Source organism: Coenobita brevimanus, chromosome 97 (assembly GCF_032717465.1).
Source record: "Coenobita brevimanus isolate Jiangsu-jjx chromosome 97, ASM3271746v2, whole genome shotgun sequence".
NCBI lineage: Eukaryota > Metazoa > Arthropoda > Malacostraca > Decapoda > Coenobitidae > Coenobita > Coenobita brevimanus.
The window spans coordinates 45,404,825-45,420,765 of record NC_137050.1 but is presented as its reverse complement, the minus strand read 5'-3'; the positions used below and the strand labels follow the sequence as shown (position 1 = coordinate 45,420,765).

Below are 15,941 nucleotides of genomic sequence, written 5' to 3'. Positions count from 1 at the left end.
GGCCAGGGACAAAGCCAGAGTTGTCAAACAATTTTTTTTTTCTTTATCGAGGCCATATATACCTAGAAAAACTTCATTCCCCCCACCTCTCCATGCACCATGGAGCCCAACAAAGGGAGGTTGTATGCCAGGGACAACACCACTGGCGACCCCAGAGGTAGCAGGAGAGTATTTGTGGGTAACCACCGGGGGATCTGGGCAAGGGTGACTCCAGAATGATAGGAGCCACCAGGCCCTCCAGTGCCCACTTGACCCTAGCCAATGCTTGACCAGCCGATTGACCTGGTTAGGCTCAACCAGGCCGCCCTTCTATCTGGAAGAAGGGACCCAAAGAGGTGTATTGCTAGCTGCAGGGTGCATCATGCAGCATCACTCAACTCCCAGGACTCCCATCTCCTAGGATTACGGGACGCCGTGCATGGTAAACATGTGGGGAGGCAACACTCCCATTGTAGGTGACAAATGGAGAGGGACTAACATCATCAGCATGCCTCTGCCATCATTGATGTAGTGGGTGCTTGGTCCACGAGGCTGACATATGCCGAAACCTACAAAGGTAGGCACACCTCCAGAGTAGATGGTACTGCCAGCCACGCTTCAAGCCCCACCACTGCATCAAGGTGACCCCCTCTTAGCGGGGGGTGAATGGACTAAAGCAGCTACAAGCAAATAAGATTAAAGGGAATCATACATTATTGTCTCTACTCCTCCCGTTTCCTGAGGAACAATGGCATTTTCGCTGAGCCTCACCAACCTCCTGTATGACTGCACCATTCACTGGACACAATAGAAAATGGGAATGACTTCAAACACTGCCGAAATGTACAAATCAAAAATGGCTATCACTCATGGTCCTACAAGCACCAGTTTTTAGATGTATTATGCCTGCATCCAAGCTTTCCAGGTTAACCCTACTAACAACCTTGATTCAGATGAGGAAAAATAAATAAACTTTGAATTGCCATTCCCCAGTAACTCTGACCTTTTCCTATGACCTTGAACTTTAAATGCTTGATTGTTTTCTGAACTTAACATTAGTACTTCCACACAGCTTACTCTGTATCGGATGAAAGCTTTAACTTGACCTTGTCATGTGACCTTGACCTTTAACCTATTGTTCTAAAATAACAGCACATCCAACTTTTGGGCGATTTTCGAAGTTTCATCCAAATCAAATAAAAATGTTTCAGTGATTTAGTTCACACAAAAACATAAGCATCGACCTTGTGTCCTTCACATTTGGTTGTTCTAAAGACCAGTTTGCATCATTCATGCCTGACCCTTAATCCTTCACTATGTGTCATTCAAATAAGATAAAAACTGTTTGGATTGACATTGCCATATAATGTAAGCCTTTGATTTTTCTCTGTGATATTACCTTTGAATATACTCAGTACTGAATTCATATATTTCTACCCTTCCATAACCGTTTCAAAAAGTATTATTTCAACTGGATAATAATTGTGTATGTTGACCTTCTGTTATGACCTTTATATTTGACATTGTCCTAGAAAACCATATCCTTACCCAATCGATAACCCCCAACCATTCCACCAAGTTTGGTTGAAATCGGATTTAGTCTTGTTAAGTTATTTTGTTAACAATTATACTTACTCACATGGGTCAGACTCTGAACATGCCTTGCGACCTTACGGTACGTTTGACTAGTTTTCTACATAACTGAATCGCCGCATTTCTTCCCTCTTAACACTTCCCACAAGCTAGAAAATTTCGTCGGAATTGGTTAAAATGATGATGATCGTGCTAGGTAAACACTGGCTATTGAAATGGCGACGGTAAAGAGACAGATACAATACAGCAAAAAGAAAGACAATTTGATTCAACCATGATTCTCAGACTTGTTCATGGGGAGCCCACTCACACATATGAGTTGTACTCCACACAGGGGCAAATAAAATCCCTTTACAAGTGAATTTATATGTGAAATATGCAAGGGAGATGATATGATTTCTCCATGGTTGGTCCCAAAAGAAGGAATCTTAAAGGATACTAAGAGATAATGAAAGGCTGAGCTGTGTATTGGTGAATATTTGTGGATATTCCTGAGCAAGACTTTGGCAGGTCAAAAGATTTACGAACTCATTTTTTTTCATGCATTAGAAACATCAAGATTTCTTTGACCCCAATCAGGAATGAGAGTCTAATTAGACATTGGGTGTGTCATTGCCTCATTCCGTGATTGCTGAAACAACCAATGTGATAGATGCTGAGAAAAGTGGATGGAAATGTGATGAGTAGTATTCTTCAGCATATGAGCGGATAGAATTAGATATACACCTCAAATCGTTCATGAATAGACGAGAGTTGATGACAGAGCTGACCCCTTAGAAAGAGCTTTAGAGGGGAAACAGTGGTCGTCCACAATTACAGCAAGGAAATGGCCTGAATGGAAGTAGAAATGGAAGCACAAATGAACGGAAAGAAGCTGTAAGAGTCAGTTTAGAAAAAGATTTTTGCCAGACGATCGAAAGTATTTGATATGGCAAATGTAATGGCAAAGGATTTGCCAGAGTTAGAAATCAAAGATGACGAAGAATGGATCGGGAGGGTAAGAAAACTGCCAGTAGAACGTCCCTAGTGAATCCCGCACTTGTGGTCAGAAAGAAGGTATAAGAGAAAAAATGCAAGAATATAAAGAAGTTGGATGATACTGTACATGGGAACTGTCAGCAAGAACGAAACATACAAGGTAACAGACAAAGGCAAAAGAGTTTGCCCAGGCTGGGTTAGGCATGATCCGCATGGAAGCACAGATCTTGAAAGCAACGGGAGGGAATTCATGATGACTATATATCTTACTAATACTGGTGCAAGTAATGGCAGAATGTTCATCTTCTGATGAAATCACAATGCTGAACATAAATAAGTTATTGGAGGGAGGAAACGGAGGAACAACACAAGATTCATGTACAATGGAATAAACGGAGATGTGTTGGACAGAATTCAGTTTTGTTCGTAGAAGAAAAATCTACGGAAGCATCAGAGTGGAAAGGAGGAAGGAAAAAAGGAATATGGAGAGGTGTTAAGTTTTAGATAAGGCTCTAGAAAAAGCGAGAAAGAGTTGGAGGTGGAGAATTGAAATTTATCTTCATATTAGAGGATCAGTTAATACAATCTTTTTGCTGCGTAATGTGTGTGAATCTTGCATTCTACAAGCACATAATTGAGTAGCATGACATAAGCAAATAAGCCAAAAAACAAACATACAGTACCGGTAGGTGTTATGTAATGTTAAAATAATGTTGGGTGTAAGTGGGTGTCACTGGATGATGTGACAAAATCACAAGGTGCTTAGGCCTCATAGCTTTATACATTGTCTGTTTTTCCAATTTTCTAACTTATTGTCTGTCTCAGTCTTAACCCTTCTTTTCCACTGAAAAGATCAGAAACTTAGGACATACAGAAAGTTGATAAATGTTTCAGAGTTGTGAACTTGTGAGGGACACTTTAATATACCAGATTATATAGACACCAACTGCAGGATACACTGTAGAATAAAGATATAAGTGAGAGTTGCTGTTTAAATACGTTTTTGAAGGATGAGTACAAACAGTGTTCGATCATTTGGAAAGAACAAATGCTTCTTAGCTGGTAAGTAATGGGTATAAGTTACCAGTGAGACACGTCATAGCAGTCACTCTCATTTTGCAAGTTAATCCGCAACAGAGATAGATATATCTTCAGTTTAATGCAATCACTGTAATCACTGAGCATTTTTTTAAATTAAAATCCTAGTGTGTAGTGATTAATGAATAAAAGAAAGCAATTTTTGCACCAAAAAAATTTACAGGTGATACGACTGCTATGTTTTTGCAGATACAACTGCCTTGGTTTTACAATGAACGTTTTCCTATAGAGCATTAGAACCAAGCATTTCCGTTCTGTGGTCACAATGGCAAAATACGAGAGTAGGCATAGCCCCATCTCCTTCTGAAGAGGCAAAGGAACTCTGCTTAGATGGGTTTATTTGATTTAAAATTTTAACAACTCCCGTAATTGAACAAAGATATACATGCTATGCACGTCAAACGACAATTAGAAAGTAAACTGGGAATTCAGTGTTACTGGTGAAATTGCATTTTTGCTATAAGCTGGTCAAGAAACAGTAAGGACAATGAAGAGATTATTTTCCGTACGGAAATAGTAATATATATTTCTGTTTGGAGCTTCACAGATTAGAAAAATACCATGAACAGACAAGCAGACGAGACCAACAGAAACAAACATGAAGCCAATAGACTGTTGCTTCTCAGTCTTACCCCAAACTTCGCCAGGATCTCTCCAATTGTTCTGTGTCAAACTAGTGACTTCAGAATTCTAGGGATTAATTTGCATTGCTTCCATTTATGCTCTGCAAGATGTTTGGAGAAAAAAGATTTTTCACAAATAATGACTCAGAAAAAATATATTATAAATTAAGTTCTCTCACCAGTCAATCCAGTTACTTAATACATCATTCCTCCCCAAAAAAATATACCGTGCCCCCCCAGGAAGCCAGGTTTGGAAGCAGTGTTGTGGAGAATGTACTGTACCACTCATGAGTGTCTGGGAATCCATTCCTTTATCCCACCTCCACCCCGTCCTCATTTTCACAGATTTTTTTTTTTTTTCACTCATACTTTCTTTTTTTTCGTATATACTTTATCAATTCTTTGTTTCCCCAATTTCACTCTTTCTTCCGTCTATATTTAGACTGTCCACCCACATAAAGTCCTTTGCCATTATAAAGGTAACTGTAACAGTCAATAATTAGCGGGAAACCTCCAGGACCTTATCCTCGGGGAGATGGATAGTGGTAGCCAGCACCATCATCCATATTGGCAAAGTATGCATGTGGACGGTGTGTGTATAGTCGGGGTGATAAAATACAGTCCATGTGCACTAGAAATGGTATATTTTGTAGGTGAGACTTTCGAGGTTTAAAACACATACAAATAAATGAAGGGATAAATATCAGCACCCTCTTCCTTTCTTTTGGGCTTCGCTTTTTTTTAATAAGAAGACCATAGTGATCACGAGATGACCAAAATCTAATTACCTAATTTTCCTCTATATCGCCTCCAACCGTTCTTTATCTTCCTCATCTCATTTCTTTACCCTTATCTCTTTCCACTTTTTTTGGTCTTTCACTTTATTCACATTCAACACACAGACTGGACATTGTATATCTATCTGTCTGTCTATTTAACATATATCTAGCTATCTATTTTTCTTTCAAGCTATTACTATATATGTATCGATCTATCTATATATCTATCTACCGCGTCTCTCTCTCTCTCTCTCTCTCTCTCTCTCTCTCTCTCTCTCTCTCTCTCTCTCTCTCTCTCTCTCTCTCTCTCTCCACGAAAATGAATTTCTGTCTGTCTGCCTGTCTGTCTGTCATCTATGGAAACCGAGGACGATCCATGCAGATCTTTCCCAACAGCTGTATTAGGTGTAACCTTTTACAACGAATTTAAAGGAGGATATTACCATTGGTGTATTGGAGCGGCCCTAATAGGAGAGGGCAGCGTTTGCAAATTTCCTGTTCTGTTGTTTGCAGATGATACTGTACTCTTGGGGGAAGACGAAGGGGAACTGCATGGCTCGGCGAATGAGGCTGGGAGAGTGTGTAAGAAACGGAATCTAATGACATAATGCACGGAAAAGTAAAGCTGTGGTCTTAGAGAGAAATGAAGTCACTAAACTCACAGTGAGGATGGATGGTGAGGAAATAGAAAAAGTGAATGTATTTAAGCGCTTGGGTAGTGTTATGAGTAAGGATGGAAGTTTAGAGGGTGAAGTGCTCAGAAAGCTACAAAAGGGATGAAAGGTTGCTGGTTCTTTGAAAACAATGATAAGAAATAGGGAACCGGCCATGGAAGTAAAGAAATCACTGCATGATAGAATTGTGATATCAATTCTAATGTATAGAAGTGAAGCTTGGACCTTGTTGGAAGGACACAAGTCAAGAGGGAGACTAGTGGGAAAGAGTTATTTGAGAGTATCATGTGGCGTTACATGAAGTGACAGATTCACAAATTAGGAAGTGAAGGAGAGTTGTGGTGTTGATGTGGATGTCATAGAAAGTGTTAAGAAAATACATTGAGGTAGTTTGGCCATAAAGAGACCATGGAGAGCGAAAGACTAATGAGGAGAGTGTATGTGAGCCAAGTGGAGCGTGGGAGAGGGAGGGGGAAACCGAGGATGAAATGGAGGGATGGAATGGAAAGGTATATGACAGAGGGTGTGTGTGAGTTGGGATGAGGGCAGCGTAATGGCAGGAGACAGGATGACAAGAAGGCGATTTCTTTGTGGCCATCCCTTACGGGATTAAGGTGTCTGACTAAACATAGGTAGATAGATAGTATTGGAAGACCTGATACCAAAGATCAGAACTAATTAGAAAAAAATCAAGTCAGCACGTTGGAAACATGGTAGTCATTTACCGTATATATAGTTTTTTCATCTACAACCATGTAGCTACGAGTACTGTGAGTCAGATGGCTGGACAGATCGGTGGGGTGGATTGGCAGGGCTGGTGGAGGGGTGTATAGTGGGAAAATAGGTCTATGGTAGGAATAAGTCCACGAAGAAATGGACCCAAGGAGGAACAAAGGTTCTGTGGGTAAAATGAGAAACCAGGGGATCTTCTCCCACACGGATATTGGCCATTCAGGGTATCGGGCAATGCCGGTATGCATGATCATAGGTTTTACCCGGGCAGTGCCTAGTGCCCATGTTAGTAGTATAAATTTTGACAAATAATGTGATGTCCCCACACACAGTGTGCTGATGGCCGATTCCATTGTGAAAACAACAAATGCATTCGTTCGTCCTACCAGTGTGACGGTGACAACGACTGCGGTGACAGTGTTGCCAACCAGTGATGACCAAAATTCCCCATACTTCCAGACTGAAATTCCCCAGAATTCCCCATCCAGTAATAATATATTATAATCTTTAATTATTATTGTACAGGTGTAGTCTAATAGACAGAAAATTGCAAACATATTAAGAAGAAACGGTTATTCACAACTGACTGATTAAAATACAGGTTTGTCTAGTTGTGTAAACTATTATTATGAGGGAAATAAAAACAATGGCTGTAGACGTAATGTACTTTTTGGGTTATGACGTACATTAGGCATATAGTATCAACAGTATACTCTTGGGTAGTGTTACACTTCACATATGAATGGTAGAAACAATATCACCCATATTGGTTTTGGGTTAGCCTTGGAATATGCAATAATACGAAACAAATATAGATTTTGCTTCATCAAGGTATCCTTGACTTATGAAGAAAAACATTTCAAACTAACATCATTCAAATTACACTTGAGTTAACTTAGGGTATGTTTAATTTCTTTTTCTGTACAGTTACTTCTGGACAAGAATAATAATAATGGGTATGGTTTGTGTAAGGCATCATTATCATTATTATTACTCTGATGGTCTCTGCTGCTGCTTGTGCTACTGCTCCTGTTGTCACCCATTTTCGTTCATTCGAATGTACACGAAATATCGACTTAATTGATAAGTAAAAACAGATGTACCATTGTTTCATTATAGAAAATTTAAAGTCACTCTGAAATTACGAGTGTTATAGATAACCTATTTCAATTTCTACAGCTCAGTATATAGATTAAATATCCTGCCATTGGCAAAAAATCCCCAAATTGAAAACCGATTTCCCCATTTCTCCATTTGTACCCCGCATTCCCTAAACCTGGGAATAATTCCCCATGGTTGGCAACACGGTGCGGTGACAACAGTGATGAAAGGGACTGTCCACCGGTGAGTTTGAGTATGTTATGGAGGGTTAAAGACAGTTAGTGATCTCGCTTTTGCTGAAGCATAATATATAAGGCAGTAAATAATAAACTTAGCTATAAACTGTTTACTTCTGTTACCCACTGAAAATGCACTTGGCAGAGCTATTCCCACATTATATTTTGGTGATCTGAGAATATGTTAATCACTTAGCAAGAAGATACTAAAATAAGACAATTGGGTAAACATATTATTGCAGCTGATACATACAGTTTGTTTTCACCATTATAGCCTCTCTGTACACTACAAGCAGCTATGCACTGCAGTTAGATATACTCGGGCATTTTGATGTTGTGTATCACTTGTAGCCACATTGTGATCTCCTCTAAATAAGTAAAAGGACGGAAGATTTGCGAGGAAGGGGAACTTTATGTATTGATGTTATATGAGGAAGAGAGAAAAAGAAAAAGACTGAGATATCTGGGCTCATTCGGGGGAGATTCTTACTGTAGCTCTGACGGGGACGTACTTTTCCTCGAGTAGACTCTCGGTGCGTGCGCGGATACCAGTTTGATATGCACACGCATGCATGTTTCTGAGAGAGAGACCATCATTATGGTAGAACTATGTGCTCGAGTGGATAGATTGCTGGGTGTATGAGTGGGATGAGTGACTGGATGGATGGGTGAGGTGGTGAGGGTAAGTGATGTGGTTGGTTGAGCCGAGGCCACCGAGAAAGAAGGTCTGATGGAAGTTGAAGTAGTAAAAAAAATATGTAATTACCCAATTTTTAATTTGTTGTTTTAGTTCATATCCTGAGAGAGAGAGAGAGAGAGAGAGAGAGAGAGAGAGAGAGAGAGAGAGAGAGAGAGAGAGAGAGAGAGAGCAGCCTTTCAGGGCGCGCAGTAGTACTAGACTTGCTGACGTCACTGACAAATGACCAGGCCTTCTCTTATTCTGTGGCCTCGGTTGGGCATGGTGCAATGGGTACTGGGGTGCAGGAGGTTGAGGAGGATAAAGAATATGATGCTGGGTGGGTGGAGCGGATTGGAGGGCAGGCAGAGCGAAAACAGTGGGGTGGTATCGGGTGGGTGTGTAGGGTGAGTGTGGTGGACAGGTGGCTAAGTAGTGTGGAATGAATGGGACGAAAAATCAAGATAGGCATGTGGGTGGCCAGGGTGTTTGGGGTGGTTTGGTAGGTGGTGGTTGTAGGAAAGTAGGGCCAGGGAATGAACTGAGTCCACGGTGGGAAGAATTCAACAAGGGAAAATGATTGTGTCCCTGGGGAAAATGGCCCAAGCAGGAACATAGGTAGGCTACAATGGGCAAATATGTAAGAGGTCCAGGAGAGACTATAGATCCAAGTGCAAATTCAATATTTTCCACGGTGAACATACTTTCATGTACAGGGTAATGCTTAATTTACAAAAAAATGCCAAATTTCATAAAATACTATTAAACTTATGTTTATTTTCAGTAGCTGAATACTTTATAATGGATATACATTTCAATATTTGGTATAATCAGTACTGCATATGACCATGTTTTTTAAAAGCAATATGTCTGTCATCTTCTTCCAAAGTTTCGTTCATTATCCCAACTTTTCAAGCATAAGCTGAATAAGCAAATATTTTTAGAGATTCTTGTAAGCTAACACTATATGCAGAAATAGCTAAACTTCAATCTCAACTGTGTACACGATACATAGTTGCACAAAGAATTTATTAAAAATCACAGCATACTAAAAGTTCAAAGGAATTCTATAGTAACTGTAGTTTTTCCTGGCAAAGGAATGATTTCCAGTCTAATACATTAAAAAATCAAACGTCAGTGTTTTCCCACTTGTTTAAAACAGCGAAATATAATTCAAACCACGAATAACTTTAGCATAATTCTTATTGTTCCAGTCCCATTTATTAGTTTCTATGCGTAATGAGGAACTTTTAAACTGTTAATTTTCAATTATATTCAAACTATGCCAAATTTATTTCGGATTAAATATTTTAGACTAAGATTTTAACCAATATAATGCTATATTTGGCATTTCCTCAAGGTGAGAACATAGGTAAAGGGGGAAATTTGTCCCAGGTGGTAAACAGATCCAAGGAAAAATATAAGTCTACTGGAAAGACAGTTTCAAAGGGAAACTCGGTTCATGGCAGAAAAACAGGCCAATTATATCATATTGTGACTGAGTATTTTGTATATATATTTCAATAACTAGTAAAGATATAAAATACACATACACTTATACTTATCATATATTGATCAGACGAAAACAATCCCCATGTAGCTTGTCACAAATTATTGTAATCGAGACAAGGTATGCCTCAGTTCACCCAACAGACCTATTGTAACTACTGTTATCTTTGTCCCACCATAAACTCTATAGTTACATGCACAGCTGGACCTTCTGTTCTGAGTGGGAGTACAGAAAGTACATGACTGCATAATATATGCTATCAGTTTTGTTATTTGCTATATTTATGTTTATCCTCATCCTTGCATTTATAGATTCCACTGCTAGTTTCCACATCAGAGTGCTTATATCATAATTATTATATTTACTTCACCTTACTCTCTTCTCCGTCAGTTTTTTGTTCCATTTCTTGTATAGCTGCTTGTAAATCGACCGCCAGACTTAAAAATGCGGTTTAACATAACAGCGTTAGTGTCTCTAAAAAAAAATCTAATTACTTCTACATACGTGTAGAAGACCAGACATTAGAGCAATTGATTTGTTGATATAATTTACAGCTTTCAAATATCTCAATTATCAGCAACTGAATATTGATCGTGCCATATCCACTGAACACAGACTAAACCCAGTCTGGTAGTTCATAGACAAGAATAATGGAGATAATAGGTCAGACAGGATATATCCACATATTGCCGCGACTGAGACCTTTGGGACCAATTCGTCTGCCAGTTGTCGGAGATGCCAAAAAATTTTTGCAAGACACGTGCCAAAGAAACTCTCTCGCACGCTCTCTCTCTCTCTCTCTCTCTCTCTGTATATATATATATATATATATATATATATATATATATATATATATATATATATATATATATATATATATATATATATCACTTTCGCAATACTGAAACTTCAAAATGCCAAAAGTGGATTATATGAGCACCTAGTAACCCCCGCAGCCTTTGAATTCTTTTTCGGTCGTCACTCAGGGAATGGGACGATTTTAATCCAAAAAGGTCCCTACATCATGCATAATATTGCAGTCAAATGACAAGAGACCACTGGAGTTATTTTCCTTGTTTGAAGGTGATTGTGTTACCTCCCTGACCCTTAACCCAGCTTTTTATAACATAATCTAGATTTGTTTGTGTTTCAGTTATTACTTTTTTAAAATAGGATTTTAATTGACGTATGAAATGCACATTACTACAAAATAGTATGATCATTAGTGGCACATTCTGAAGGAAGTTTTTAAAAATCATCGCTTGACTTTCTGTATACGTAAAAGGCGACATTACCTGTCTCTGAGAGAGAGAGAGAGAGAGAGAGAGAGAGAGAGAGAGAGAGAGAGAGAGAGAGAGAGAGACCTACTGTACATCGTGGTGTATTCTGAAAAGAAAAATAAGAGTGAATATATAAATAAAATACTGTGACCCACACACAATGATGAAATTCCTGATTGAGTTAGTAGCTTAATAACATTGACCTGGGACTGGATTCACAAACAAATTTATGAGCAATTTCGTGCCGTAATTAGGTTATGCTTCTGCCGCAACGGAAGCGGGAGGAAACAAGAAAGTCTTCTCATGTCTTCTGATTATCTTACAAAAAATACTCCACTACTTTGGTTACGAAAAGTATATCATCGTCTGTTGTATCTGTTTATGTAGGAAGAACAAGATAAGGAGGGTGCAGAAATTTCCGGTGTATTTTGTTCTTCCTGCGACAGAAAATCCAAGTTGCGACATGGACTAGATCATAATTATGTATAAGAATCCCACCCATGGCTTGCCAATGCCAGAGTCGTCCAGTGTCTGTGAAGAGAAACAGCTTCTTCCAAACCCAGCTAAACTATCATATTTCCTATTTATTATCACTGATCAGAGACACTCACAAGGTCACAACTTGTCCTAGACAATACACCAGCGCAATACTGGCGGACGGAATCAGGATTCAAATCCCGAGTGTGCCCTTTGTCTTAGAAACCATTGATATTACACTTTGTTTTACACTGTGTGAGAAATAATCATTTTAAAAACTGATTTGTCCAAGTGAGAGCAAGGACAACTTAATTCAGCCGAAATTCACTTAAGAGTGTTAAGAAATGTTCATTTTGGGCTGTAAAAAAAGTATCTATCACCATCTGGGGAGATCTCTATAGGCTACTATAGTAGCCTATAGGTTGGGATGTAAAAAACAAAAGTATTTCTCATCATTTGGGGAGAGCTCTGTAAGCTACTGTGGTACAGGCTGGAATGTGAAAGAGTAACCCTCACCATATGGAGAAATCTCTATATGCTACTATAGTACAGGTTGGGACGTAAAAAGTATCCCTCAGCAACTGGGGAGATCTGTGCGGGCTACTTTCGCCATTTGGGGAGATCTCTAACAGCATTAAGGTGTGAAATATTACTATTATGTATCAAAATTCGCATCGGGTGAACTCAGACACGTTCCACATCTTCAATGTAGACGTCCATTTCCTAGAAATCAAATGTGATGTCCTAGAATACTGTCAATGTCTGCTCAAAGCATCCCATACCTTCACTAGAACGTCATGCTTGATTTTAGGGCTTGTTTTTCCTAGACGAAGTTTATTGCCAAAAGCCTTAATCCCTTATACGGGGTGGCCACAAACAAACTGCCTCCACGTCACCCTGTCCCGCGCCATTTCACTGCCCTGCTCCCAATTCACACCCCCTTCTCTCAAATACCTCTCCACTCCATCCCTCCATCTCATCCTTGGCCTTCCCCACTCTCTCTCCCCCTCCACCTCACTCACATACACTCTCCTCGTCAGTCTCTCACTCTCCATCCTCTCCACATGGCCAAACCACCTCAGTGTGTTTCTCCTAACGCTTCCTATCACATCCACATCCACTCACAACGCTCCTTCACATCCTCATTTGTCAGTCTGTCTTTCCATGTGACTCCACAGGCTCCTCTCAAATAACACATTTCCACTGCTCTCACTCTTGACTTGCGTCCCTCCAACAACGTCCAAGCTTCATTTCCATACGTTAGAGTTGGTAATACAATACTGTCATGTAATAACTTTTTCACTTCCATGCTCACTTCCCTGTTTCTTATCACTGTCTTCAAAGAACCAGCAACCTTTCTTCCTTGTTGTACCTTTCAAGCATTTCACCCTCCAGACTTTCATCCTTACTCATCACACTGCACAAGTACTCAAACTTACTCACATTTTCCATTTCCTCATCATCCAACCTCACTGTGCATTCACTGACTTCACCTCTCTCGAAGACCATAACTTTACTCTTCCCTACATTCACCTTTAGATTCCGTTTCTTACACAGTCTCCCAAACTCATTCACTAAGCCTTGCAGCTCCCCTTCGTTTTCACTGAACAACACAGTATCATCTGCAAACAACAGTACAGGGAGTTTCCAAACACTGCCCTCTCTCACCAGGGCCACTCCAACATCCACTGCCCTACCTTGTATCCCTTTTATAACCCCATCCATATACAGATTGAACAGCCATGGAGACATGACACATCCCTGTTTCAATCCAACCTTCAAACAGAAAAACACACTCAGTTCACTATCCACACGCACTGCAGTCTTAGCACCATCATACATATTCTTCACAGCATTCAACAACTTCCCATCTACTACATATATACCTAATACTTTCCACAATCCTTGTCTATCCACCCAATCATATGCTTTTTCCAAATCCATGAAGGCTGCATACATCATCTTTCCTTTCTCTAGAATCTTTTCCACTAAAGATCTAATAATGAATATCTGATCTACACAACCTCTTCCCTTCCTAAAGCCTCCCTGTTCTTCTCCAACTAATTCCTCTGTTATTTCCCTAACTCTGTCAATAAGTATCCTACCGTATACTTTTCCTGTTACACTAAGAAGACAAATGCCCCTATGATTACCACACACTTCTTTTTCCCCTTTCTCATTGTACAGGGGAATAATTATACCTGACTTCCAATCCTCCGGGACTCTCCCTTCCTCCCAGGCCAATCTGACGAAGTTCAGGCATGTAAATCATCGTTGATTACATTTCTCACTATGACCAAACAACCACATATCAGAGAACAACTCCAATTCCTGACCACATCTTATGATGTCGCCACTCACAGAGAGGATGTGACGTTGACCAATTCCAGTGTACGAACAGCGTGTGCATCCCCGCATCCTTCAAGTGTGATGGCGACAACGACTGTGGTGACCAAAGTGACGAGACTGATTGTGTGCAGGTGAGATTTTTCAGTACTATTTGTAGATGCTTAGTCATTTTAAGTACATACATACTCGTTCATGTATTTACGTCATACTCGTATATACATTTTTACAGTAATAAACTATTCCTATACCTCACAGTGTCAAAGAACATAAAGGAAAGTGTTCCCATTGTATTTCCTTTTTTTTTAACGATCAAAACAAAGCAAAGCATATTGTTACCATTGCATTATGCAACAGAACCCTTTTAACAAGCTTGAGCCTGAGGCTTCAGCCTCACTAGCCGCTATATAAATTCTCCTCTAATGATCAGGATGAAACTGTTACTGAAATTGGTTTATAAACTCTGTCACAGAATGCCTGGACCATATTCCAGTTAACTGTATCTCTTGGCCGAGTCCTCTTGAATCCTTAAAATACAAGTAGCAGTGGTGTTTCTGGATTTCACCTAAAAGCATTGCATCTCAGACTCCAACTTTTCGAAGGATTCTAACATAACTATATTAACTCTGACTTTTGCCCATTTAACGATGTGGTTCCTTTGGCTTCTCTCGGCACAGAAAACTGATTGATGCTAGGTGGAATGAAATACGAGAGTTGTTCTGACCACGAAAATGCCAAAAGTTTATTAAGTAAGTATAAAAAACAAGTCCAAGCACCAACTAACCCTGGCAGCCTTTTAAATTCCGAGAAATGAGACGATTTTCAAAGGAAAATGTCCCAACTGTTACTAACAGCTTCATTACCCGAAGCATAGCATCTCAAGATTAAAGATTTGTCATGCCTTTTATCACCACAATTTTATACTGAATTTGATTGCATCATTATAAAGTAAAATTTTGTTTCATAGTCACGGCTTGTATTATTGCAACATTTTAATATAAAAGTTAAATTTCAAAGTACAATAGATTAGCAGTTCCTACATATTGCCTCTCACAGATAAGATGCCAAGATGACTACTTCATGTGTGACAACCGCAACTGCGTCAAAGAATGCTTTAGATGTGACGGAGACGACGATTGTGGTGATGGAAGTGACGAGAGAAATTGTCCATCGGTGAGTACTAGCATATAATGAGGGACCTGATGTGAGTTTCCGAGATAACGAAATTCAAGGTTGTTAACCCTAGAACACATACGCTAATTTTACTGCATCTTACTACATACGCTGGGTTTGATAAACCCATTTTTCGGAAAGTCATACACCTATGTGAAAATCCAAATTTAGTAAAACCAAGTACATATATAAAAAAATACAAGCTTTGTACTTTCACTTGAACCTTATGTAAATGAGTTTGTATGATATCTTAAAGGTTAAGTGGTAACTTGAAAAAAAGTATCAAAAATGGGGAAAAATTCTGATGTAACTAAAAAAAAATATGTGGAAAATTTGAAACAGGTGCTGCGGACTTCTGCACTTGCACACACACTCCTGGGTCATGGGCACTGCAGCACATGGCACTCTAATCCTTACAGACTCACGGTGGGCCATGGTGGAGGTAGACAAAAAATGGAGTATTTTTTTTAGAGTAAAAAAATGGAGTAAGAAGATTGGCAATTTTTCATGCAATTCCAGACCCTTGAAATTAAACACTACATGGTATTTGGATCTCTCTAAGGCTTTACCCAGTGATTTTGACCACCCACCCACCCCCACAACCTTGTTTTAGAGGGTAACTAAGATAGAACTTACAATTATCAGGAAATGTCATTTCTTGAGTAGTAAATGTTATTATTTTACTA

General features: G+C 39.4%; 1 protein-coding gene across 1 annotated transcript in view; it reads left to right on the top strand.

The window, feature by feature from the left end:
• The first annotated feature begins 8,759 nt into the window (after positions 1–8,759).
• Positions 8,760–15,941, top strand: part of LOC145413684 (uncharacterized) — a 106,061-nt gene continuing 98,879 nt past the window's right edge. The window contains exons 1-3 of the mRNA XM_080283339.1: positions 8,760–8,876; positions 14,100–14,216; positions 15,139–15,255. Coding sequence (XP_080139465.1) covers positions 8,760–8,876; positions 14,100–14,216; positions 15,139–15,255 — 351 coding nt within the window. The remainder of the gene's footprint in view (positions 8,877–14,099; positions 14,217–15,138; positions 15,256–15,941) is intronic.